Genomic DNA, 26,155 nt, shown 5'->3' with positions numbered 1-26,155 from the left:
TCTTCCATCCAGTCTGTCTAGTTTTCTGGTCATCAAGCTGAACCATAAAGTTTCTAAATTCTTTTCATCTTTGCAGCTGAGCAGCAGGAGGTGGTGGTCGGGCCATCAACCCCGTGGGAACGTGTCCCTGGGCTTCCACCAGATCTTTGGAGATGAGAGGTGGTGGTGACAGTCTGGGAAGGTGCTAACAACCGCTGGGCTGTGTGCTTTAAAACAGGAGCTAAAAAGGCTTTGCCGGGCAGTGTGACAGTGTGCGCACGGTCGTGAAATGCTGGCCCTGCGCCCTGCCCCCGGGCCCCCCACGCCCCAGAGCCGTGTGAAACAGCTCTGCCCAGTTTCCAAAAACCCTCAGCTTTCTGTCGAATTCATGCTCTTGTTCATTTCTTCCTGTGATTCTTTCTCGGGGATGGGGGCGTGGGGGTGTTGGTTGATGAGCATTTGCAGTGTGGTAGACAAAAGAGTGTCTGGTCTGGGTGGCAGTGTGGCACAGCTGGGACGGACTGCGCGGGGGGGGGTAGTCACTGTCCTCTGGCCCTGCCGTGTGGTCCTGTTACAGGACAGGGGCCTGGCCCTTGGCGGGTCTGCCCAGCAGCCGGTAGTGTGCGGTTCTTGACTTCGTGAGGAAAAATTTCACAGCACGCGTCCAGGTGACTGAGGGAACGTTTATTCAAGCTGAGGGCGTAAACAGCAAGGGCTCAGCGTAGGAGAAGCGACAGGAGACCCTGGGCTGGCTGCCCCAGCTCTCTGGGAAGTCGGAGGGAAGGGGGCCCTGGGAACAGGGTCGGGGGACCAGCCTGCCCATTGCTTGGGGTCCCTTAGAGCTTAGGAGACGCGTGGCCATGGGGAAGAAGAGGGGGGTAGAGAGGGAAAGGGAAGGGGGGCTGCTCCCCAGAGGGAGATCTGGAGCTGGGCCCTTTGTCTTGAGGCTTTATCTCTCTCTTGCAGGCAGGAATCCTAGGGGAGGTCTCGGGAAGGCTTCAACAGAGTATTCATCAGTTCCCTAGGTGTGCTCCTCCAGGGTCGCGGTCTCCACCCCCTGGTCGGTGTCAGGACAGGGGCATCAGTCATTGTAGTTGGTCCTGGTGTCGCCCACCTGGCTCTGCTGCTTTTCTGGCCTGGAGCTGAAATACAACTGAGGCCTCCATGTTATTTCTAGGGAGGTGACCTGTATCTGCTGTCAGTTGCTGCAGTTTGTTCAGCTCTCTGCCTCAGTTTCCCTGTTCCACCTGGCCTGGCTCACTGGCCTGGCTCAGTCCCAAGGCAGTGACACTGGAGGGGGGTGGGGTCTGCAGCAGGACCAGCGTGTGTACGTTGAAGGCTTTGCGCTCCTGCAATCAGCCTTCAGGCCCTGGGGCAGGGCTCAGTCAAAACAACTCCAAAGTTGCAAATAGTACCTCAGAGTAGGTTAATTTGTTGGACTAAGTAACAAGTAAACAGCCTCCCCGACCCGACCGCCCCCCTAGTCTTGAGACTAAGCCTTAGCTCGTGGGGCTCCTGGAAGGAGGTGGGGTCATGGCCCAGCCCACTCGGCTCAGCTAAGCTCAGGCTGCCCCCGGGGTGGAGGCGTGGAGCTGAGGGGCAGGGTGCCCTAACTGAGACCTGACTGTGGGGCAGGGGAGGGGCAGATGCGGACAGATGCGGGTGGTTTCAGCTGACAGCCGCGGGGGCTGGGAAGTGGACAGGCCGCTGGCACCCCGAGCCTCGCCTTCCCCCACGGGGAGCAGGAGTGGTGCTGAGAACAGCACAGAACCGTCCACGGCCAAGGTGTTGGACCGTCCCCCAGCCCTGAGAGCGAGCGCGTTTTGTTCCAGGTTTACAGAGGAGACGGGCCTGGCTCCTGTCTGCTCCGTGGGGAGAAGCCGTCCGTGTCCTGCGCAGGTGTAAGGGTGGTGCTCGTCACGCCTCATCCGGGCCGGGAGGGTTGAGAGGCCGAGCTCCAGCCCAATAGGAGACAGGGACGTTGAAGCCTGGCTGGACACCGCTCTCGTCCTGACGCACAGTCAGTTCCCGGGCTCTGTGGGCAAGGCGGCATGGCTGTCGGGGTAAATTGGTACAGCCTCTCCCAAGGACCATTTGACAAAACCTATCCCAATCACAAAACCATAAACTTCTGCCCCAGCAGCTGATTCAGGGCTGGCCACTCGTGTGCAGCGCAAGGGACAGCTGTGGGACGGACCACTGTGGCTGCCATTTGAAAATATCAGAAAAGCACAAAGGAAACACGTGATTCACCCAGACCAACGAAACCGCTGCTGGAGCGCGTGTGTCTTGCAGGTCCTGAGATCGCTCTTCTTCTTATCCTCACTTGAGCATATTTTTTCCATTGATTTTTTTTTTTTTTTTAGAGAGAATGATGTGAGAGACACATCGATTGGTTGCCTCCCGCATGCGCCCCAATTGGGACTGGGACCAGGCATGGAACCCACAACCCAGGCACGTGCCCTTGACCGCAAGTCGAACCCACGACCCATCCAGGCGTGGGCTGACGCTCTAACCACTGAGCACACCGGCCGGGGCTCCGAGGTCATTCTTTCGTTTACTGTTTTAACAATTGTTTGCTGAGCTTCCATGATACGCCAAGCAAGCTCTCCTGTGCCTGGAACCCGTGCTGAGTGCATGAGGCCACCTGTTGTGGTGGCACATCTCCAAGCCGTGGCTGAGGAAAAGCCAGGGGTTACCCAGGTTTTCCTGCTGGGGCTTGATTGTTTCCAATCTTTGCATCTTTAGGCACTCTGAGGTAAACAACCCTAGGTCTAAATCTTTGCTTTCCTTGGGGTAGATTCCAAAAAGGGGTTCAAGTGTGTGAGAGACACTCCCGTAGCCTGCCTGCCGCCTGCACCCCTCTGCCAGCTCCAGGACTCGTTGGTCAGGCAAGGACCACTAATCGCCACACGAAATGCCCTCCAATAGTTTCTGGTGAGGCCAAACCCAGTTCTATGCATTCCATGACTTTTTGTCCTTTGCATTCTTTTGGGGGGGGGAGGGGGACTTGGGCTTTTCCATCTCTGTTGAACCCAAATGAGCTTTTTGCATATTATAGATGAGCCCCCTCACCTTCCATATCTGCTTCGAATCTTTTTTTCTCAAGTAAATGCATACCTTTCTAGCTGGATTCTGAATATTTTTAATTCAGTCAGTTTTACCTTTCTTTTCAAAGCCCAGCACCCCTTCCCACGCAGCCCCCCAGCCGTCCATTGCCCATTCAGAAGCTGACACACACCTTGGATGCATGTTCACAGAGAGCTCCCTCTGGGCTGGGACCAGGCCTCCTTAGGACCTGGAACCCTGATTCTGTGGCCTGCCCACTGCATGCCCTCGGGCAGCTCCCTTTCCCGTGTTCCCACGCCAGGACTTGGTTTCTCCATCGGTTAGAAGACTTGTTTTTCCTCTCACCGGTGTTTGAGAGAAAAAACCTCCTGCCACCTCACCCCAGCCCCACATCCTCAGAAACCCAGGCCAGAGCCATGCCACAGCCCTTGCAGCCCCCCCCTTCTTACCTTGTAAATGCCCAGGCTCGGCTCTGGCCTGGCCATCCCTGCAATGCTGATGTGGACAACACCCCAGCCCAAGGCTGCCCTTTGGTTTTTATTTAAAGGACAGGACACTTCTGGTCGTTGGTGCCCAATTATCTTGCAAAATGGCAATTCGGATCTGCTCATTGAATGGTCAATGCTGTGCTTTTATTGATCAGTGACTTCATTCCTGAATGTGCAGTGCTCATAAAACCTAGATAATTAGAAGTTGCAGCCTGACAGCCTCGAAAGGGTGCCACCTGCTCCCTTGGCAGATATGTGTGGAGTGCTGAGACTGGGAGGGTGGCATTAGCACTTAAGGAGCACCTCCTCTGTGCCAGGTTATCTGGGACGCTCCCTTTCCCCCTCGCCGGCATTGTGAGGCGAGCTGTTTGACAGACCCACCACCTGAGGCATGACTGTGAGGCGCGCCTGAGCCCCTGGGAGATGGAGCAGACCCGCAAGGGAAGCCAGCCTGCACCCCCAAGGTCAAGGTCAGGGAACGCTTTCTCACTCGTTTGGAGAAACCCTTCTTCCACATCCAGTCCTTCTGTCCACAGGAGGCAGGTGCTCCAGGTCTGGTCCAGCGGAGTATTCCAGCCTTGTCCACAGGATGGCTCAGGGATGGGCACATGACTGTCAGCCAATGAGATTCTAGTCCAAGGCTTTGCCCAGGGCTGCCAAGGGAGAATCAGAGAATGTCGGGTTGGAGTGGATTGGAGCTGCCGGAGGCCATGGGTGCTGCCTCCAGGAAGAGTTAAACTGCACCCGGAGGAACCATGGGAGGAAAGGAGCTGAAGGATGGGAGAGAGAGGGCCCTGGACACATCCCTGGAGTGCCTGGGTCCAGCCACATCTGAAACCTAGCTGCTCACCAGATTTTCCACAAAATGGGTCAATAAATTCCCTTTTGGTTTAAGCCAGTTTGAGCTAGAGTTTTGTCACTTGCAAGAAAAGTGTCCGGAATAATGGGCACTATTAGATGGGGTACAAAGAGAACCACGTGTCCCCACTTTCTAAGCCCCAAGTCTGTGAGCAGGAAGAGGAGCCACATGTCTGTTCCACCAGATGACTTCCAGGAGACCAGCGGGGCAGAGGCAGAGGGAGGCAGAGGCAGAGGCGGAACACCCAAAGGGAGCAAAGCAATGACCAGTGTGTGCAGAAAGAGTAAAAATCAATGATTTCCTGTGAGTTTCAAATTCTTCATATATAGTTGAGAAAAACAAAAGTAAGCCTGTGCCAACCCCATTTCAGCCATAGTGGGGCTGTGAGGTAGCTGCTATATTGGGCACCTGGGGCAGGAGTTGCCCCCGCATCCACCCTGGAGCCCTTGGACACCTGGAGGGGTAGTTGGGCCTTTGCTTCAGGTTGCATCTGCTCCTTAGGGAATTTCCATGTGCCTGTGGCCTTGGGCAGGTGATTGGCAGTGTCCCAGAGCCTACCTTCTCCATTTATAAAATTCAGAGCCAGAGTTCCTGCTTCATGGGGTGGCCTTGGGACCTAAAATCAGGATGCGGGTGTTGGGCTTGGACCAACCGAGCCCGGGGAGTGACAGTCGGCGCTTGCAGGGCATGGGGGGCCCGTCCCATGATGGCATCAAGGCTGTCTGGGTCGTGTCAGGGGGCCCCTGCGTCTACATGGCACGTTGTGTCCCCAATCTGCTGGCCCTCTGTAGGAGGGGTCTTTGCCCCGCCGGGGTGGGGCAGTGGAGGGGTGGCCTTGGTGAGAGTGAGTTGAGAAACCTCAAATCTGGGCCTGGTCCCTCTGAGGCACCTTGGCCCACAAGCCAAGGCACAGCACCCCTCCCGGGTGCCTGAGGCTGGCAAGTCTGTTCTGTGACCAGGCCACCATCTGACATGGGAAGGGCCTCACTCCCAGACGCTGGGGGAAGTGAGGCGTGGAGCTGTGCAGCTTTGACACATGTAACTAAAGGGGCCCAGAGGAGTTCTGCTGCAGCACAGGGAGGAACGCAGCCACTGACCACACTGCCCTGTCTGTCCTTGAGTGTCAGAGAACCTAGGTAAATTCCTGGGATGGGGTCCTCGCATTCGAGGTCAGGAGAGTGAAGACAGGGGACATATAAAATGGGATAATTTGAACCACGCTGTTAGGATTATTCACATTAGGAAGGTTGAGGCATGAGGAAGACTCTACTCTCGTTCTGACTTGCAGGGGAACTTAAACGTTTTTGAATTTCCAGTCCTGGTCAAGGCCTGGATAGACCTCTGGGCCTCCAGGCAAGCCTCTAATTGTCCCCCGAAGGACTCATGGATCCAGGCCAGCTGATTACCCCTGAAGGACTCACATGTGCCTCCACCTGACATCCATTACGCAGACCACCAGTGACCAGACCCCTAGCTCCCATCTTCTGGGCCTCCTGACACCTGACTGGTCATTGTCCTGGGCTGATCCTGGGGCTAAGAATTGATAATTCTCAAGAATGTACTTTTTACTACAAGAACTTTTAACTTTTCTTTCTTCTTTGAGACATTTCTGCATTTTTTTGCCTAGCTGTGTTCCCTGTTTGCAAACTCTAAGACCTTTGAATAAATCTTTATCATTTATTTCTAGCAAAGCCTCCAGACTTTTTTGAGTTTGTCTGACAAAGGGCATGTGCGTCCATGACTGCTGTCCACGTGAACAGTGGACTGCTGCCCAGTGGCCACGTCTCCCAGCGCTCTTAGGCTTTCTCGTTTTTGCTAGCCTGAGAGTGGAATGTGGTATCATGAGGGTTTTCATAGTTTTGATTGAAAATTTTCTTATTATGGGCAAAGCAGTGCTTTTTTCATAGTTAGGAAGCATTTGTATTTTCTTCTGTTAATTCTCTTCTTCTGTGACATGTCCATGTTTCTATTAGGTTGTTGGTCTGTACTTAATGATTTGTGGAAACAACTTATGAATTAAGAAAATATGTCCTTGTCTCTGTTTTATGGTACTTTTTGCCAGACAGTCTTATATAATTAAATTCATCCATCTCTTGTGTAGGTATGTATACAGTTGATGCCCATTATTTGTGGATTCTGTACTTATGAATTCACCTACTAGCTAAAATTTATTTGTGACTCTGTAGTACATAGCTGCTGCACTTTCAAGGTCATTGGTGGACATGCACAGAGCAAGGAAAAATCTGAGTCACCAACGTGTGCCTGCCCAGCCCGGAGAACAAGGTGAGGCTCACTGCCTCTGGCTCCAGCTCTCAGGCGGTAAACAAGGGTCCTTTTCACAATCTCTTTGCTTCACAGTTTTTGCATCTTTTTGCCCTTTGTTAGTGATTTCACAGTTTAAAATGGTCCCAACTGCAGACCTGAAGCACTGTCCAGTGTTCCTGAGCCCCAGAGAACTGTGATGGGCCTCACAGAGAAAACACACAGACGAGGCTCGTGAAGGCAGGAGTTACAGCCCTCTCTACAGTGAATTCAATGCTAATGAATTAACAATGTATATTAACTAAGTTGTCCTTACATGGAAACATACATAAACAGGTTATGTACTGGGTGGTTGAGGAAAAACCTTGTGGCCAGAGGCTTACAGGTCTCAGACCCTGTGTTCACCCAGGTGCAGGGGTTCTGCTCACAAACCCAGTGTTGCAGTCCGTTTTCAGTCAGCACTTCGTGAGTAACGACTATGTGCAGTAGACCTAGCTTCCAGACTATGCATCTCTCTTTAGAAATAACACCTTTTTGTCTCCCTCCCCCAGGGGCCTTCCTGTGCCCTGGGTGGGCAGTGCCTCCCTGTGCGATGTGGTTATTTTCCAGTGCATGTGTTATGTCATTTGGGCCCTTCTGCAGCCTGAGCGAGTAGGTGCTCCCAGGGGCAGGCACCACAATTCAGACTGAGCCTGCTAGAAAGCCCCGAAGTCAGGCAGGAGAGTTACAGGCCAGGGGACAAAGCCTCTTCTGTTGGCAATGACTCTGAGAGTGAGGCAGCACCTCTGTGGCTCTCCGGGCGCGTTGGGGGAGCTCTTGCTCCCATCGCCAGGCTGCACAGAGCCCACTGAATACAAAGCAGAAACTCTAATGGGAAGAGCCCCAAGCCCCCATCTGGTCAGAACCTGCCCTGGATTGTAGCGTGGGCTCTGGTCCAAGGACCCCTGGCCAAGACCATTGGCTGGATGCCAAGATTTGTGGCTGCCCAGCTCCCCCTGGTTCCTCCATCTGCTTCGTCCACTCAAGCCCACAGGCTCCAGCCTCTCCCGCTGGCTCTGTGTCCTAACGCATCACCAGGACCCCCGAAGCTCCGCATCCCCCGTGGAAATGAGGATTGGACAGCCCTCCTGAATCAGGGGCCATTTCTCTCTCATGGTGGGTCCTACCAGCAAGAAGGCAGACACTGAGGCAAGAGCTGGCCAGAGCCCAGGACAGGCACCATGCTTCAGTCCTGCTGGGCTGCTGCAACCCTGGGACCTTTCAAAGATTCTCTTAAACCCTTGGGAGGTGGGCACCACTGCTGCCCAGTGACTAATCAGAAACTGAAGTTCAGAAAAAGTAGAAGTAACTGACAGGTCAACGGTCACGGGTAGTGGGCGGCACCAGAAGTAGAAACAGACCTGTGTCTCCAGACACACACTGCTCTCCAATGACCCCTTTTATCTCATTGCCAGTGTCTGTCTGCGCCCTCCCTTTCCCAGAGACGTGGGCAGCTGCCTCTTGCCCAAAGTGCAGAAAAATGCACAAAAGCAGAAGCACTGTGCACAGGAGGAATAAACAGAAGGAAATGCACCGAAATGTTAGAGTGGACGCTTGTCTCTAACTGGTCCCTGCGTCATTATAAAGTTCCATACAGAGCCTGTGTTACTGTGTAGGAGTAACACAGTTTACTGAACCATTTTCCAATTGTTGAACATTTGCATCATTCATGCTTATTATAAATTCAGTGAACATCTGTACGCACCACTGGCTGTACAGCTGGTCACTCCATTGTGTAAATTCTCCAAGAGCGGATTGCTGACGTCAAGGGTGAGAACACTTTTTAGACTCTTGCTCCAACCTTGAATTGCCTTCCAGGAAACCTGTGCTAGTCTGCCCTGGGAACTGTGAAGGCAGCAGGACAAGACAGGGGTGGTGTCATGAGCTGTCAGGGCCAAGAAGAGAACATAGCCCTGAATTCAGGGCCTCGAAGGTGGTGGCTGCCCCCGGAGAGCAGTGGATGGACAAGTTGGGCCTGAGGTCAAACTAGAATTAAGGGAGGGTCCTGGCCCCACGGCCTGTCTATTAAGATTGAGCCCCAAAGAGGATAGAGTTTAGAATCAGAGAAGAGAGCTGAAGCTCAGATTGGGCACAGCAAAGAGAACCCATGCTGGCACTTCCAGTAGAGGGTTCCACACCAGGGATAGCTGCCAGGGGCCGCATGCTGTGTGACCACAGCGGGACTGTGTGGGCCCAGACAGCAGTTGGCCCTTGGACTGGGGGCAGAAGGAAGCCTGGAGCATAAAGGGGTGGCCGCTTCAGGTGGCACTTGGGCCCAGTGGGTGGGGGGTGGTTGCTATGCAATCACTACTCTCTTAGGGGGCGCAGTGTGACCCATGTGGGGTCGCGGGATGCTGGATGCTCTGTGCTCTCTGCGCAGTGGGAGCCGGTGGTGACCAGAATCAGGAAAAGACGCTGTCTTCCTACTCGGTCTCCTCCCAGCACCTCCATGGCCACCGCTGACTGCTTGGATGGAGATGTTGCCAGAGCCAGGGCTGGAGGGTACACACCAGCTTGGCCAAGGACCTGTCCCTGGATTAATGAAGGCGAGGGGGCAGGGACTGGCCACGGAGGTGTGAAGAAGGTTGGACAGCAGCAGCTCCAGGCTGAGCTGCAGCTCGTGGTGGGCTGTGGGTGAGCTGGCCTATTCACCTCCGGGCCCACTGTCTGCGGGTGTTGAGCTCAGGTGGGTCTGGTGGCCCTTTCTGCTGCTTCTTACCTGATAACAGGGCCTCCTCTAAGACAGTGTGGGGTGAGAAAGAGAATTCCTGCAAAGATGTGGCTCAGTGTGGGGCACACACCGCGCCCCTAGTGGTGCTGGCATCATCATCACCTTCATTTCAGCAGCTCGGCTTACTCGGGGGTCCACACCACCTGCTGGCCTCAGCGACCTGCTCCAATTTTGGAAGCCTAACAGTTTCTCAAGATCCTTGGGCCAAATTCCTGGGGCTTTAAGGAGAGATAAAAATGTGGAAAATGGCCTATGCTTTCTTCTGCTCATCCCCATATTTCATGATCCATGCGGGACCCTTGGGACACATGGCCCTTCTGTTCACAGACCAACTTGAAGCTGGCTTTGGGGTGCTGAAAGGAGACTTGCTCAGCGGGTCTCAGGCGTGAACGCTGGCACCTCCTCCTGCAAGTGCCCCAGAGGTCATGCCCGATTTCCTTACCAAGTCTAGAGGAGACCAAGCAGCAGGGCAGGCCCTGACGTCAGAGATCGTGGGGCCAACGAACGGCTCCGGCTCCTGAGCTGCCTGAGATTGCCCAGGTCTCAAGCATACAGGTGACCTTGGCGCCTGCATGGCAGTTCCCCGCGAGGACCAGGCTGCAGCCCCCACCGCTCAGGCCGCTGACCAGGTTGGAACGACCACTGAGTGGTCTTAGTTGTTCTTCCTAAAACTCTTGAGCATAAAATTAAAATAAACCATTTCTAAGAGTTGTGTCCATTAAAAAACCATTCCTGGGGCCTAAAGCTGAGCCTCAGAGCAGGCTGTGGCTGACAATATCCACCCCGCCCGGCAGGGCTGCTTCAGCAGAGGGTGGGAGCTACATCAAGCCCCGCACATCCCAGGACCTCTGAGGGCTAAAGCCCTGCTCTCTGGACCAAATAAAACAGGATGTATGATTTTGTATCTGGTGTGAACCTAATTGAGTAAAATTAAATAATAACCATGTGTAAGAGGAAAATGTTTGAATTGCAATTCCCTTGTTTGATTGGAGCCTGCTGAGAATCTCCCAAGGGGACAGCTGCCATGGACAGACACATGCCAGCTGCAGGAGGGTGCCCTGGGAGTCACACTTGGATAGCAACACAAGACCACCTAAAAATTTTATTTCCACTTTTTCTGTCTTATAAGTTTTCTACAATGTGGACATGCTTCTAAAAAATCAGTATGTCTATCCATACAGCGACTACTATTCAGCCATAAAAAGAAATGAAGTACAGACACCTGCTGCAACATGGATGAACCTTTCAATCGTGCCGAGTGGAAGGAGCCAGTCGAAAAGGACACGTGCTGCAAGATTCCATTTATGGAAAGTCCAGAAGAGGTGAGTCCATAGGGACAGGAAGGAGATTGCTGGTTGTTTGGGACTGAGAGGGGGGAGTGGAAGTGACTGCGAATGGGGACAGGTTTTTTTTGGAGTGATGAAAATGTTCTGGAATTAGAGAATGGTGGTGGTCAGACAACTCTGTGAAGATACTAAAAACCACTGAATTGTTCACTTTAAAAGAGTGAATTCTATGGAATGTGAATTATGCCTCAATAAAGATGTTATTTTAAAAAATCAACATGCTTTTAATTTGGGAGTAAAGAAATGTTACATCAGCTTATTAATCATAAAGAAGAATAAAATAAACACTGTGTTATAGAACACTGCGGCCCCACTGGGTGAGGAGCCCCACTCGGTGGGGTCAGAGTAGAAGGGCCCACCGTTTGCCCTCCCAGCCACACATGAATCCCTTCAGAGGCCCACACAATCCCCAACACTGCACCCTTCCTTTGGGTCCCTGAGAGGCCAACTCTGCCTCACTTCTGTCCTCCCAGGACACTCCTGCCACGTCTCATTCTGCTCTCCTGGTACCATCCCCTTACCGTCACCTGAGCTCCCAGAGGGCATGGGCTCCCTGCTGTCTTGCCTGCCACTGGGGCGGGCTCCACATAGTGGTCCAGTGAGCCAGTGGCCCCTTAATGGTGAGGGGCTGCCTCCCCATGCTGTGGCCTGTGGGAGGGCTCAAGGAGGTGGCCTGAATGCACTTGGTCTCACCACTAGACTGTCCTGGGCTGCCTGAGCTCACTCAGAGGCAGTACCTGGCAACTGGGCTCCCTCGGGCAAGGCCAAACCTCACCCTTCCTACTGGTGAGCCTTCTGGGGCCTGATGTGAGCAGAGGCAGAGGGTGGGTCCTGTCTCCCTCCCTCCCTGTCTCCATGAATGAACTTCTGTTGAACACAGCCGCACCCCAACACTGTTGATCATGACTTTTATGTCTATCTCACAGGCAGCAAACTGATGACATGGTTCTGTTGCCTGCTGGGTTCTGGCCCCAGAAGTGCCCATCTCGCTGACTCAGCTGGGCACCAGGGCAGACTGGACTTGGGGTGACTTGGGACTCCCTGACACTGGAGTCTTAGGTAGCCAAGGGGACTGCTATAAGGGGTGGGTAGGTCACTGTGGCTAGCTCTGTGGCCCTGAGCAAGCTACTTAAAATCAAAGTCTCTGGTCTGGGCCTCAACATACTCATCTGTGACATGGAAAGAATTGACCCACTTGGCCGACAGCCGCTGAGATAGCTGTTTCAGGCAGCAGAGAGAGGTGCTGTCATCACCAGCCTGGGTCAGCCAGTTGGCAGGATGTTTTCTTTTTTAAAAATATATCTTTATTGATTTCAGAGAGAGGAAAAGAGGGGGGGAGAGAGAGAGAGAGAAACAGCAATGATGAGAGAGTCATTGATCGACTGCCTAAGCCCGCAACCCGGGCATGTGCCCTGACCGGGAATCAAACCCCGATCTCCTGAATCCTAGGTCGATGCTCAACCGCTGAGCCACGCCCGGCCGGGCGGCAGCATGTTTTCTATAGGTTTGGCTCATACCAGCTTAAGACAACCAGTAAAGCAGACAGGCAGTGTTTGTTCTCCATGTCAGAGCCAGGGAGATGGAGGCTCAGAGATGTCAAGTGACTTAGCTAAGGACACACAGTGATCCTGGCAAGGTTCTGGTCCCAAGGTCTGTCCAAGGATGCCTCAGGCTTACCCTTCCCAGATCCTAGAACCTGTACCAGAGCCCAGCCCAAGGTTTCTTGCAAAGGGGACTGTGACCTCTCCACTAGCTGCTTAGCTCCAATGGTCATGAGTCAGCAGAGGAGATAAACTCCCTGTCACAGCGGGCATGGAAGCAGGGTGCCTGAAACCATGCCTAAGGGCTGAGAGTACAGTAACAGTCGGAGCAGGTTCTCCCTGCTCTCCCAGGTCTCGAGCGCCCCTGTGACGTGTGAGAGCACTGCTGCCATGCTTGGCACATCTGCCAGCTGGGTGTGGGCAGTGGCCCACAGGCAATGATGTGAATGGCCAGCCACCTCCTCCATAACCAGGCAGGCCAGTGGGGCCCAGTGAGAGCAGAGAGCAGGCCGGACTGGCGTGCATCTGTCTGGAACATGCATAGCTCCAACCCTTCTCAGTTTTCCCTTGGAAAGGCTCAGGCACGCTTGTCACAGGTTTGGGGCTCATGGTGCCTTCAAGGACTTACTGAGTCTTAGAGAAATTGGCAGTCTTCCAAGGGGGAGAAACCAGGATGGTCAGGCCCATTCTTCAGGGGGATACTGAGGCTTGGCAAGGGTGGGACTGGCCCAAGGTCATGCAAATGGCAGGGCAAGGTTGGAGTCTCTAGCCTCCACAGGGAAGACAGTAAGATCTTCACTACCCCACCTCTGCCTGAAAGGCCCCCACTCTGAGGGGCGGATCTGCTCAGGTCCCCACATCAAAGGGTGTCCTCAGGTTGGCAGACCTGGTGCCTGCTGTTGTCCTTTCCTCATGTGGACGCTGAGCTTGGAGCCTGTTCTACAAGTAGATGTGAGGATTGAAGTCTGTATTTAGCAGGTATGTGCCAAATGCCCAGCCCAGTGCCAGCACTCTGTGGAACCATGGCTCTCTGGGAGAGAAGTCTGGTCTGTGGCATCTGCCCATTTCTGTGGTGTAATTTCTCCCAGCGTTGCCAGGTGTTACTGAACAGAACTGGAAGAAGATGCCGGCCCTCACAAGTTGGTCTCTGCTGGCTCCAGCACCCACCAGTGCCCGGCAGGGCCTCAGAAAGTCCTATTGCTCTGGTAAGTCAGCTTGGCACCCCCACCCCACTCGAACTGTGAGGGTTTGATGTCCCTTGAGTTCCTTTGTGCCAAGGGCTCCAGGTCCAGGAGCCCACCGGTCGACCACATGTCTGAAAGTTTCTGTGTGCTTGACAGTGCACAGGCCGGGGCTCGGGACCAGCGTGAGAGCAGCCTGGCTCTCCCCTGAGCCAGCTGCCTCCCCTGCCTGTTTCCTGCTCTGGGAGTGGGCGGTGACTACACATCGCCAGCTAAGGGGCACAGGGTAGGCGGTGGGAGCTCAGGGCCCTGCATGGTGTAGGGCTGGGAAACTAGCATTGTAGTCTTTGCTCTATGTCATTTCCCTGCGATAAGGTTCAAGACGCTCAAGAGGGAGTCCAGGGGAGAGAGGATGAGGGGGAGATCCGGAAAGATGGGCAGGTGCCATTTAACAGGTGGGTGAGGAAGGCACTGTGGGCCAAGGGGCATCTGCCAGGCTCTCCTGCCCCTATCCACCGACATCTCAGTTCAGCCGCTCTTAGGAGCTCTGGGGTTTAGGACAGATCATTTCTGCCTTTGGGGTGTCGGTCTGTTCAATTGCAAAATGGGAATTTTGAGTACAGTGCTTGCCCTCCCGGTAAGGTGGCGAGGCCTGATGGATCCTGAAGTGAGGGAAGGGCCTGCGCCCTCAGCCAGGCTTAGGCCCTGTCGAGGCGGGATGGGGGGCTCAGGCATCCTCCCGAGGTCGCCTGGGGGGCACCGCGGCCTTGGACCTCGGACTTCTAGCGCGCATCCTGCCGGGCGCGGGCCGGAGCGGCGCGCGGTGCGCGGTGCGCGGGGAGGGAGCCGCGTCTCTTCCCGCGGCGCGCGGCCTCCGCGGCCGGAAGCCCCGCAGGCGGGCGGCGCAGCCTGGGGGCCGGGAGCGCGGGCGGCCCGCAGGTGCCGCGAGCCCGGGGCGGTGGGCGTGCCCGGCCCCGCCCCGCCCCGCCGCCCCGCCGCCCCGCCCGGGGGCCCGCAGCGGAGGCCCCGCCCTCCCGCCGCCGCGGAGCAGCCGGTGCGGAGCGCAGCCGCGCGGACCCAGCAGCACGCGGGAGCCCGTCCCCGCCGGACCCGAGCGCCACTCGCCCCAGCCGCCGGCCGCGGGCATGGCCGGCGCCCGCTCGCCCTGTGAGTGCCGCGCGCCGCCGCCTTTGTGCGCGCCGCCCCCCGCGCCCCGCGCCCCGCGGTCCTTTGTGGAGCCGCCGCCCGGCTTTCCACCCGCCCGCCCCGCCCCCGCGCCCCTCCGGGCCCAGCCGCGGCGCACGGCCTCCCTCCCCGGGCCCGGGTCGGGTCTGCGGCCCCCGGGGCGGCGCGAGGCCCTCCGCCGGGCGGCGGGGCGGGCGGGGCGGCGGGGCGGGCCCGCGGCGGCGCTGTCGCATCCCGCGGCGGGACAGGTGCGGCGAGGCGGGCGCTCACGCGGGCCGCGTGTCCTCCCGCAGAGATGGACGGCGATGGCCGCCGCCTAGACGCCCCCGGAGCGCCGGCGCAGGCCGGGCGCGGCGCGGGGCCCGCGGGCATGGCGGAGGCTCGCGCGCGGGCCGGGCGGCCGGGCCCGCAGCGCTTCCTGCGGCGCAGCGTGGTGGAGTCGGACCAGGAGGAGCCGCCGGGCCTGGAGGCGGCCGAGGCGCCGGGCGCGCAGCCCCCGCAGCCCCTGCAGCGCCGCGTGCTGCTGCTCTGCAAGACGCGCCGCCTCATCGCCGAGCGCGCCCGCGCCGCCCCGCCGCCCGCCGCGCCCGCCGCGCCCGGCGCCCCCGGCCCGGAGCCCGCGGCCGCGCGGGGGCCCGGCCCGCACCCCGCGCCCGCGGCCGCCCCGGACGGCGGGCCCGCGGCGGAGGCGGCCGGGCCGGGGGACGCGGCGCCGCCGGAGGCCAGGCCGGAGCCGGGGCGCGCGCGCCGGGAGGAGCCCGAGGAGGACGACGACGAGGACGACCTGAAGGCCGTGGCCACCTCCCTGGACGGCCGCTTCCTCAAGTTCGACATCGAGCTGGGCCGCGGGTCCTTCAAGACCGTGTACAAGGGGCTGGACACGGAGACCTGGGTGGAGGTGGCCTGGTGCGAGCTGCAGGTGAGGGCGCGCCGGGCGGGGCGGGGCGGGGCGGGCGGCGCGGTCCGGGTCCCTGTCCCTGTCCGGTCCCGGTCCGGTCCCGGTCCCTGTGCGGGTCCGCCCGGCGCTGGGCAGCCCGGCCTGCGGGGTGTCGCCCTGCGCGGCGATGGAGGGGGCGCGGCGCGGGCTCGGGAGGGCGTGTCTCCCGTCCCTCCTTCCCGGCCCGGGTCCGGTCCGGGCGCCGACCGGCTGTGCGCGCCCGCTGTGTCCGCAGCAGCGGGGGCTGCGGGGCCTGCCTCCCGGCCGGGAACCCCGAGCCGCCCTGGGACCTGCGCCTTCCGTGCCTTGCAGGTGTGGGTGCCCTGGCCTGGGGTTCCTGAGGGGCGCCTCCTCACCCAGGGTCTCTATAGGGGGGGCCCTGGTGGGCCCTGGGCCTGTGGGACAAGGCCTGGAATTGTGTCAGCGGCTTCTTGGAGCTCCCAAAGCCCATTTGTTCACAAAATGGGCGCGTGAGGTCTTAAAACCAAGTCACGCGAAATGCGGGTGGGTGGCTTTTTTTTATACACAGGCCCTGGGCATGCATTTTTCATAACCTTGCCCTCACGCGGGCCGTGTCAGTGCCCGCCCTGGAAGATTATATAAACCGTAACCCGAGCCGCCGGGGGCCAGCAGTGGAGCCGGGGCCATGCCTGTAACAGTGGGTGTTTACTGGTCCTCTGTCTTTGTGGGGGCAGCTGTCCAGCATGGGGCCGGCCTCAGGGGTGTAAGCCTACCCCAGCTCCCTGTAAAGTTAGCTGGGCCTTCCAGGCTTGACGCAGGGCCGCTGGCCACACTGCAGGCCGCCTGCCCTTTTGGCTCAGAAGAGGGATTTGGTTGCTCTGTCCTCCAGGCTCTGGCATGTGTGTGTGTGTTTCAGAGAGACAGACAGACAGAGCCGGGTAATTTAGGGGTATCGGCCTGTCCTAAGTCTTTCTTCTGAGACAAAGAACTCCAGAGGTCACCCCTACCCGAATGAAGCCCCTTGGTTCTGCCGTGGAAATGTAGGCATCCCGGGGAGTCCTTCGGGGAGAAACTGATGGTTCCTCCCTCACAGCCCTGCTGAGAAGGGGCCTGGGGGCCCTGAGGTGTGCTGGGGTTGGCGTGGGAGTGGGGGGCATCGGTGCTGCATGAAGATGCAGAGAGGAGAGGGTCTGGAGAGGGAAGGTCAGGGGGAGAAGAGGATTCCTGCTCCTAGAGAGTAGCCGTGCCATCCCACCTTCTCACTCTCGCCAGGGGAGCCTGCTGGCCGTCTGAACACGCACTGGGCCGCAGGGAGGAGGGCCGTGCAGGGGAGGGCAGAAGCAGGCAGGCCTGGGTTAGGCCTCAGCAGCAGAACCCTGGTGATCTGGCTGAGGCGTTGCGGTGCTGAGACCCTCACAGGAGGTTTACCTCCCACTTCCTCTAGGCAGGGCGGGTGGTTCTGCTCTGCGTCCCTGAGCAGAGCTCACAGAGATGGAGCCTGCTGCTGTCAGGGGCCTTTTTTCCTGGACTTTGGTGGAGGAAAGACTAGAGATGGCGTCCCCTTTGTCTGGTGACATTCCTTGACCAGGAGTTACAGGGAGTCCCAGGCCAGCAGGGAAACTCCCTGTATCTCCCCAGTAAGAGGGTACTGTTAACGTTTGCCTCAGGACAGTGTGCAGCATTGGGGGCCAACAGCCTCCTGCCTGGCGGGGCTGCGGGCAGCGGAGAACCTGCTGTGTGTTTAGCCTCCTCACGTACCAGGAGGCTGCTGCTTCCCCACTGTATTGTTGAGGACCCCCACCGAAGGCCAAAGGTGAGGACATAGATGGCAGAGAGCAGCTGCAGCATCATGGCAGGAGACCCCAGCCTGGTGTGCTGTCCACCTAAGATTGGAGATGAGTGTGGAGGGTAGGTTCAGCCTCTAGGACCACTGCATTGGGAGGCGCGATGGGTAGCGCTCTGGCTTTGTGCCTGGGAGGGATTCACAATGTGGAGATGTGTCGTTCGCCCCCCCGGGGGGGCCTCAGGATACCTGGTGTCAGGGCTCCCTGGCTCCGTCCCTGTGGAAGGCCGGTCACCTGGAGCGTTGCCTTCAGCACAGGGAGCTTTATACAGAAGGATTCCTCCCGCCCTTGGACCCTTCCTTGTCTCCAGCAGTGCCTTGGCCAGCGGCTTTGGAATGCCTGGAAAACCCACCCTCCAAATTCTGTTTAATTCTCTCATTCTCTCAATGCAGGGGGGTGTTGGCATCTGTTTGCATCCCCCCACAACTGAGACAGTATCACCTGCTTCCTTTTTCTGGGGTTTCCTGCCTAGGGGAAGGCCAAGCTGTATTTCTGGATCTAATATGCCTGGCTTGGAGGACGTCAGGTCCCCTTGACTACCAGTCTCCTTCCATATAATGTTGAAAGTGCTTTGCAGAGAGAACATGTACTCATCACATAGTGAAGGGCAGTGAGGTATGTCACCTGAGTTCTCCAGACTTCCAGAGATGACACTGATTTGGGGGGAAGCCATTTTAAAGCACTACTTCCTGTCTCTTTCCTTTGTAATGAACTTTTATTCCTGGCATCAGACCATGTTAGGTAGTGATGGAGGAAGTGTAAGGGCACCGAGTCCCTGCCCTCAGTCGGGCTCACGTTTCCCACATCTCCAAGTCCCTCTTTGGCCACCTCTGGTCCTGCTCAGACCCCATCCTATCAGACAGTGCTCGGGTAGGTAGGGCTTATCCTTGGCTCTGGGCTGCCTGGAGGGGACAAGACTGGAGCATTGGCTGGTCCATGCTGGTCCAGGCTGCTCGGGTCACTCTCATCTCTGCGCTGGCATGAGACCTGAGTAGAGAATATGACACCAGCCCAGATCTGGCCAGTGTCCGGAAGCCTAGTTGGAGGCGGCTCGACCACCTACTTCTCCCATGTCTTCCTCAGGAACTGGGAGAGAACCTTGTTTTCGGTCCCCCTGCCGATGCTGCCCCTCCTGTCGGTGGCCCCCGCTCTCAGGTTTAGTCCTCTGTGCTGCCTCCTCCCCGCGGGAGGCTGCTGTGTGCTGCTGGTGCAGGGCTAGGCACTGCCTCCTGGGGGGTCCCACCCAGAATGTTTGTTTCCTGCAGTGGTGTCCGGGCTCACGCCCAGCATGAGGATCATTCTATCATGGGGGTGTCAGTCCTTGACCTTCCACCCAAGCCCTATAGGGCCCTTTCGGGGTAACATGGGGCCCTGGGTCTCCCAAGTGCTGTCATGAAGCTGTCCTGCTGTTCTGTGCTGCCTGGAGGTGGCTGGGCTCCCGTGTGGTGGTGATGGCTTGGGCTCCAGGCTGGGTGCAGCTTGTGGATGTGGGGACTGCAGGACCTGATCATTTAGTGTGACCTGCTGGCGTTCCCTTGATGCGGCCACAGAGGCACCGTGTTCCCAACCTGCCAGCCCCAGCCAGATGTCTGTGTCCTATTTGCCTGTCTGTGCCTTGTTGTGGACAGTGCACCTGGGGACTTGCTGTGAATGGCCATGTGACTGCACTGGTCCACTCACTGTCCTTAGAGAATGGCCAGGTCTGTCTGTCATCAGTATGGCCCAGCTGCCTCTCCTGTGGCCATGGGGACCACACCTACGCCAGTCCTGAGCTCACTCAGCTCTCTTGCCGGTGTACCATTGCCTTTCATAGACAGGCCTGGTACACACCCTGTGGTACTGGCAGCCTCAGGCCAAGGTGGTGAGGTCCCTCCAGTCCCCTCATCTGCTTTCACAGGAGCCCTGAGCAGCTGATGTGGGGAGGGGAGGGGAGGGAAGTGAGGGGATGCTCCGAGGGGATGGTACTTGCAGTGCAGCAGGCCCTTAGAAAGGGCTCGAGTCCATTCTGCAGGTAGTTACCCTGCTTGTTGTTTTTATTAATCTCTTAAGAGCTTAGTTTTGAAGCCAGTTGACTGCCAACACTGAGCTTGTTTTCCCAAGTGACATCATACACCATGGTTCTGGTTTGGTTGGTGAGGAAGGTTGGCACTGGTACCTGGAGGCCTGTGAAGACCCCTTTCCTACCCCCCTGCCAGTACAGAAAGGTGGGCGCCCCTGCTCCAGTGGTGTTGTCGAGAGGGATGTGGTCAGTGATGCTGAGCTGTGGGCCAAGAGGGATGTGGTCAGTGATGCTGAGCTGTGGGTCACCGTTGTGGGCACATCGGGCACTCTTGGCTCCTTCCCTGTTGGAAGCAGGCACTCCTGAGGACGACTGCACGCCTCCCTGGGTGTCCTCCGAGGCCCCAATGTACCGGCATAAGCTGAGCCTTGTTCAGGCCCAAATTGCTGATGACTTGGGCCCTGACAATCTTACTCCCTAGAAGAGCTAGTGGGCGTCTCCCTACGCCTGCACTATTTCTAGGTGGTGGCTGGGAGCTTACTCTGAGGTCGGTGAACTTTGCTGATGGTCGTGGGCCAGAACATGATGGTGGTGAGAAAAAGAATTGTTATGGGGAGGAGAGGGAGCAGATGTTCCAGAAGGTTCTGGACACCAGGTCCCATGCTTGGAGCTCAACCATGCAGACTGGCGCATATGGCTTATCGATTCAGCGGCATTTGTTGAGTGTGTGCTCTGGCTTCATCTGGGGTACATAGTGAGCAAGACCACCTCACAGAGAGGCATTTGTGAGAAGTCTGTAGGAGTGGGGGAAGGGGGATGAGTGTGGGGAGAGCCTGCCCTGCGGTCAGGGTCTGTGGGCTTGCCCGCACCTGCCATTTACCTTGCACCGTGGCTTGGACTAGCAGCCCTCTGTGTGACCATAGGTATCTCGCGGGGCCTGCGGCTTGGGCCAGCTTCCGGCCAGAGTTGGATGATGCCCAGTGTGAAGACACGGGCTCACTGGTAGAAAAGAACTCGACCTGGTCCAGCAGAGGCTGGGTCACCTGCCTGGGGCTCCTTTTTGGTCCACCCTGGCTGAGTGGCGAGGCAGGTGCGGGCATCTGCCTGTGGTGGTTGTAAGGAGTGTTCAGGAGGCCTGCTGCATTCAGACCCCAGCCCCACAGCCTCCCAGCAGGGAGGTGTGGAGAAGCCACCTGCCTTTGTGACCCTCTGTTTACGTGTCTGTGCAATGAGGATAGTGCTAGCCAGCTTTCAAGAGGCCGTGGAGACTGTTGAGAAGTGTCTGGCATGGAGCACAGAGCAGGCACTCACAATGAAGCTTTTCTCACCCCATGCTTGCTCCCCTCAAGCAGACAGTTTTAAGAAGCAGAGATTGAAGTGGAGAGCAAGCTGAACCTAGAGGTGCAGGGAGGCCTACCTACAGGCTGCCTGGTTGGTGCAGGGCCTCATGCAGGCAGACTGAGCACCTGGCCCAGTCCTTCCAGCTGCAGATAAGGAAAGGGTGTGTGAATGCTGCAGCTGGAATCTCTAGGAAGCAGGTTAGGATCTGCCTCTGACTATAGACAATCTGGGTGCTGTGTGTTGGGTAGAGACGCCTCTAGTGAGATTAGTTCAGAACAGAAGCACAGCCCATCTGACGCTGGAACCTGATGGTCGGCTGCATGTTTTCCTGCTTCAAAGAGTTTTCAGATCTGGCTAAGATTACCCGGAAGACTTGATTACTACGTGTAATTATGTCAGCATTTTAATAATACATAATAAGTTTTCTGGAAAAGAATAAAATAAAAGATCAAGACTATGTGTTGGTGAGAGAATAGACAAATAGATCACTGGGACAGACTAGAAATCCCTGAAACAGACCCACATAATGTAGGGAGCTGACCTTTGACAAAGGCAGTGCAGCGGAGAGGGAGAGGTTTGGTCATTTCAACAGATGGTGCTGGAGCAGCTGGACGTCCACGTTGCAGAAACTGAACCTGGATGCAAAACCCTTCTTTCACAAAAATTAGCTCATAATGGATCACAGACCTCACTGTGAAATGCAAAACTATAAAACTCCTAGAAGATGACAGGAGAAAACTTAGGTGACCTTGGGTATGAAGATGACTCTTTAGATGCAACACCATATGTGAGGTGCGTGAAAGAAACACTGTAAGTTGAATTTGATTAAAATGCAGAGCTGCTCTGTAAAGGCACTAAGGGAGATTGAAAAGACAAAACACAGACTGGGAGAAAATCTTGGCCAAACACCTGGTAATGGGCTGTTAACCAGAATATGCAAAGAACTCTTAAAACTCAACAATAAGAAAACAGTTTTATTATAAAATGGGCCAAAGACCTTAACAGGCACTTCATTAAAGAAGATATACAGATGTTAATAAACATATGTAAAGATGCCCCACATCGTATGTCCTCAGGGTAATGCAAGTTGAAACACTGAGCTACTACCATACCTATTAGAATGGTGGAAATCCAAAGCACCCCGACACCAAGTGCTGGCGAGGGTGTGCAGCCCCAGGAATTCGCTGCTGGTGGGGATGCAGAATGGTGCAGCTACTTTGGAAGTTTCTTATGTAAAAAACAAACACAACATGATCCAGCAATCATGTTCTTGGCATTTACCCAAAGGACTTGGAAACTTACGTGTCCACACAGAAACCTGCACACGGATGTTTATAGCAGCTTTATTCATAACTGCCAGTACTTGGAAGCAACCAATATGTCGGCAGTAGGTGATGGATAAACAGACTGTGGTCCATCTAGACAATGAAATATTATTCTGTGACTTTAAAAAAAGCTGTCAAACCACAAAAAGACACGGATGAGACTGAAAGGCTCATGCTAAATGGAAGAAACCAGTCTGAAAAGGCTATAAGCTCTGACAGTTTGGAAAAGGCAAAACTGTGGAGACAGTAAAAAGATCAGTGGTTGTGAGGGGTTTGGGTGGAATTGAAAATACTCTGTGTGATAAAATAATGGTGGATACATGTCCTTACACGTTAGTCAGACCCATAGAGTACTGTACCAAGAGAGAACCCTAATGGCACATCAGTTATAACAAGTGTGTATTAATGCAAGATGTTATCAATAGGGGAGACTGTGTGTGTGTGAGGGAATTCATGGAAACTACTTTCTGCTCAATCTTTCCATAAACCTAAAACTTCTCTGAAAAAGTCTATTAATTAAAAAACAAACGGTACCAGCTACATTAAAGGAATTTGCAGAGATGGAAAAAACACACCCATAATCCAAGTGAATACAACTTATTATTTTTGCATATTACCTTGAAGTTTGTTCATATTCACATATATCTTTTTTATAACTACAGCTGCGATCACGGGGTGTCACAGCTCCTAAAATCTTTTTTTTTGGTTCTGGAGTGTCTGCTTCCAGGGGTCTTGGTGCTGGGTGGGCCCCGGGAAGGTAGTCCCCCTCATGCCCACCTCACCTCGAGCTGGGTGTATGTCCCAAAGTGTTTAGCAGTGAGGTCTCCACAGTGGCTCCAGAAATGAAAGATGTGCCATGAGCCCTGCCCAGACACAGGTGGGAGCACTGGGCGAGGGATTTAGTGCCCTTGAGTTCTGGTAGTTTGCAAAAGGCTATTCTGGCCAGGCTTCAGGGGTGCCTCCTCTGCAGAGAGGTCCAAGCCTGGCCATCAGCTGGCCGTGGGCAGGACACAGGTGGGGAGGGTGAAGGAAGCTCTGAGCTCATCAGGTCCTCAGGACCACCTTTAGAGGTTTCAGGACTCTACAGAGGAGGAGGCTGAGGTGATATTTAAGCTCACAGAGCACGAGAGCTGCTGGTGGCATGCCCCAGGCCTTTCCCCTGGGTTGTCATCTTTCAGGTGTGTTCAAATGGTTGCTACAGGAAGACACGGGGAGTGCTGGGTCAGGCAGGCGTGGCTGTTGTGGCACTTCTCAGAGCCTGCAAACACCTGCTGTGTGTGAAGCTCTTGAAGGGGCGGGTATGGGAGGCACCCCCTCCACTTTCTCTTTCATATACCCAGTGTCTCATGGGACCAGGATGGGCTTGGGGAGTGGTGTGTCAGCCGACTGTTGGTAGAGGTAAAGATGTCCCCAGGGCATGTCTTGGCTCTGTTGCATGTTGGAGTTGGCAGTGCTTGGAGCTAGACATGGAAAGCTAGCCCTGCCCTCGAGACTCCCTGCTTGTCTCATACCAGAAGCTGCCCTGGAAGGACCTACCCTCCCTCTGATGTCCACTCTTTCCCGAGGCCCAGGTTTTCTGGCTCTGTTGTGCTTGCTCAGGAGCCAGTGTGCTGGGATACTTCTCAGCACAAGTCAGGTGTGCCTCAGCAGTGCACTTCCTTGATCGTCCCCAGTATCTGAAACTTGAAGATGGCCACTTGAGGGCCCTAGTGGCTTGGCAGTGTCAGCAGGGACAGATGGCTCTTCTCAGCCATGTTGGACTTGCCCCCAGTCTTAGTGCCTCAGGGCAGCAGACAGGCTGCCACAGTTCCGAGAATCGCCACATTTGGAAGCAGGAAGTAAGCGGGTGGTTAGGTGGAGGTTAGGTTTCAGTGTTCATGCTTTACTCTATAAAGAAGATGTTGCTGGTAGTCCTCTTGGTCTGTTTGGTCAGGATGGGCTGCCAAGGGGCTCTGGGAAAGGCCTGGTGGCCTGGAGAGGGTGTGGCCCATCCCCGGAGTTCTGTTGGTAGGGTGGGGTGGCCTGCCTGTGTCTGTCTTGGCTCCCTCATCCCCCAAGGTCCTGCCAGTGCCCATGTCCCATGGGGCCTTTCTTTGCCTGGGCTTCTGGTACCAGGGGCGCTGCTCCTCCTGCCCTGCCCCTCCCATCTCCAGGCTGTGGAGGGGTCCCCTTCATCCTGTGACCCAGGCTCCCCTCTCTCCTCTCCCCTCGTCGAAGCTTTCTCCTCTGCCAGCAATCCAGTTTTTATTTCTCAAATTTTTTGTTTTGAAAAACGTAGGAAAGTTGGCGTGGCCAGTGTTCAACATTTTGCCACATATGCATGTACTTTATTCTGGCCCATTCACACCTCGCCCTGAACATCCGTCAGCGCCTCCTATAGGAACGGCATTTTCCCACAAACCACAGCCGTGTCACAATCAAAGCTAACTGGGGGTGTCAGCCATGCACCTGATGTGGACTGTGCCCTGTGTTGTGCGCAGCAGTTTTGCGTCTGCATCCAGGACCCAGTCAGTGGTGCATTGTGTCTAGTTCTCATGTCAGTTTTAATCTAGAACAGTGTGTGTCGTGTGTCCCCCGCCCCTTTATGTCATTGTTTTTGAATCTTTTGTGGCCTTGCCTTTTTCTCCTACAGGCTCCAGGTTCTGGAATGTCTGGAGCTCCTGCACGAGCTCACTCTGGCTGCGTTCTGCAAGGGTGCTGTTGGGGGTGCTGTTAGGGTCACAGATGCGAGGCTGGCCCCCTGCAGATGATGCTGACTAGGTCTCTTGGCCCACGACCTTTGACTTGGGCCTCAGCATCTGGGGATGATTCCTGTTGGAATCATCCAGGATTTTGGGGAAGACAGATCTCATCATGCTGGTCCCCCTCCCAATGGGCAGTCAGTGGCAGAGCTGGGACCTGACCCGGGTCACTTCGGGGTGCTGCTGGGAGGCTAGACTGCAGATGTATTCTTCCTGGGACTCATACCTCTGCCTTCCTGAAAAGCCTTCATGGAATAGCCCTGCCTGTATTAAGCTGAAACACTGATGCAGTACTCCTGAGCTCCGGGTGCCAGCTATGTGGACTTCTGCAGAACAGGCCCTGCAGTGGGATTTGCTGTCAGGAGGATCCTGACCTCTAGGGGCCATCCTCAGGCCTTGCTGCCTGTAAGGGACTTGTGTCCACCTGGCGCCCTGTTTATCCTGGGAGGGGGCACAGAGGGAGGAGAGGGCCAAGTCCCGCCACGTGCCAGTACTACTGGACCCCTCCAGTGAGCCAGGCTGTGAGGATGGAGGGGTGATGGGCAATGGGTGGGGAAGCCACTTCATGGGGAACGTGTCCAGCTACCTAAGTTCCTAGGAATGTGGTGGACGTGACAGGTGCTGAAACCTGAAAAAGGAAACTGCCCCAGATCTCCTTCCTGAGACACAGCAGTTTTCACTTTGGCAGTAGCCCTTGTATGTTTTTTATGTTCTTGGGTATTCTTGCAAAATCATAGTGTGGCCCCACCTGCCCAGCTTTGTTGTGAGCTCACTTTGGGGGTGAGTGAGGCCACCAGCCTCCCCTGCCCCCTGGGGGGTGAATTCAGGGTGAGCTCAGCACCAGCCCTGTCCCTGCAGCTGGGCTCAGGCCCCAGCATGTCCCTCTTGCCTCTGGGCCGAGGCTTGACACTTCAGGAGACATGTGGGTGTGTCTTCTCAGCCTGGCTGCTGTCAGGTCCCCGGGGACCCACAGCGGAGGATGGCCGTACTGTTTCTTCAAGCCAGAAAGTCATCTTGCTGAATGGCCCAGACAGGTTGGAGGAATTTCTTTTATTTAATTAAGAGGCTCAAACAAGAGAGTGAATTCATCTCTTTTGGAAGAATCATTGCAAACGTGAAAGGCAGAGGAGAGAGGAAGGGGGGTGTAGGGCGGGATGCAGTGATGGGTGTCTCCCTGGGTATGCTTGGATTTGGGGAAAACTCATCCTGAAGCTTTTACATAACACCAGTGCCTAACCTGATGGGACTTACAGGGTCCCGCTGAGACCCTCGGAGGAGGGCCCCCGTTCCCCATCCTCCCCAGGGTGTCAGGCCAACCTGTGCTCCT

General features: G+C 56.0%; 1 protein-coding gene across 1 annotated transcript in view; it reads left to right on the top strand.

The window, feature by feature from the left end:
* Positions 1–14,975: 14,975 nt before the first annotated feature.
* WNK2 (WNK lysine deficient protein kinase 2) overlaps positions 14,976–26,155 on the top strand; it is a 122,409-nt gene continuing 111,229 nt past the window's right edge. The window contains exon 1 of the mRNA XM_087822508.1: positions 14,976–15,599. Within this exon, the coding sequence (XP_087678634.1) occupies positions 14,976–15,599 (624 nt within the window). The remainder of the gene's footprint in view (positions 15,600–26,155) is intronic.

The sequence above is a fragment of the Miniopterus natalensis genome, chromosome 12, assembly GCF_054644295.1.
Source record: "Miniopterus natalensis isolate mMinNat1 chromosome 12, mMinNat1.hap1, whole genome shotgun sequence".
Classification (NCBI taxonomy): domain Eukaryota; kingdom Metazoa; phylum Chordata; class Mammalia; order Chiroptera; family Miniopteridae; genus Miniopterus; species Miniopterus natalensis.
The sequence above is the reverse complement of the archived record's forward strand: the minus strand, read 5'-3'. Positions and strand labels throughout refer to the sequence as shown.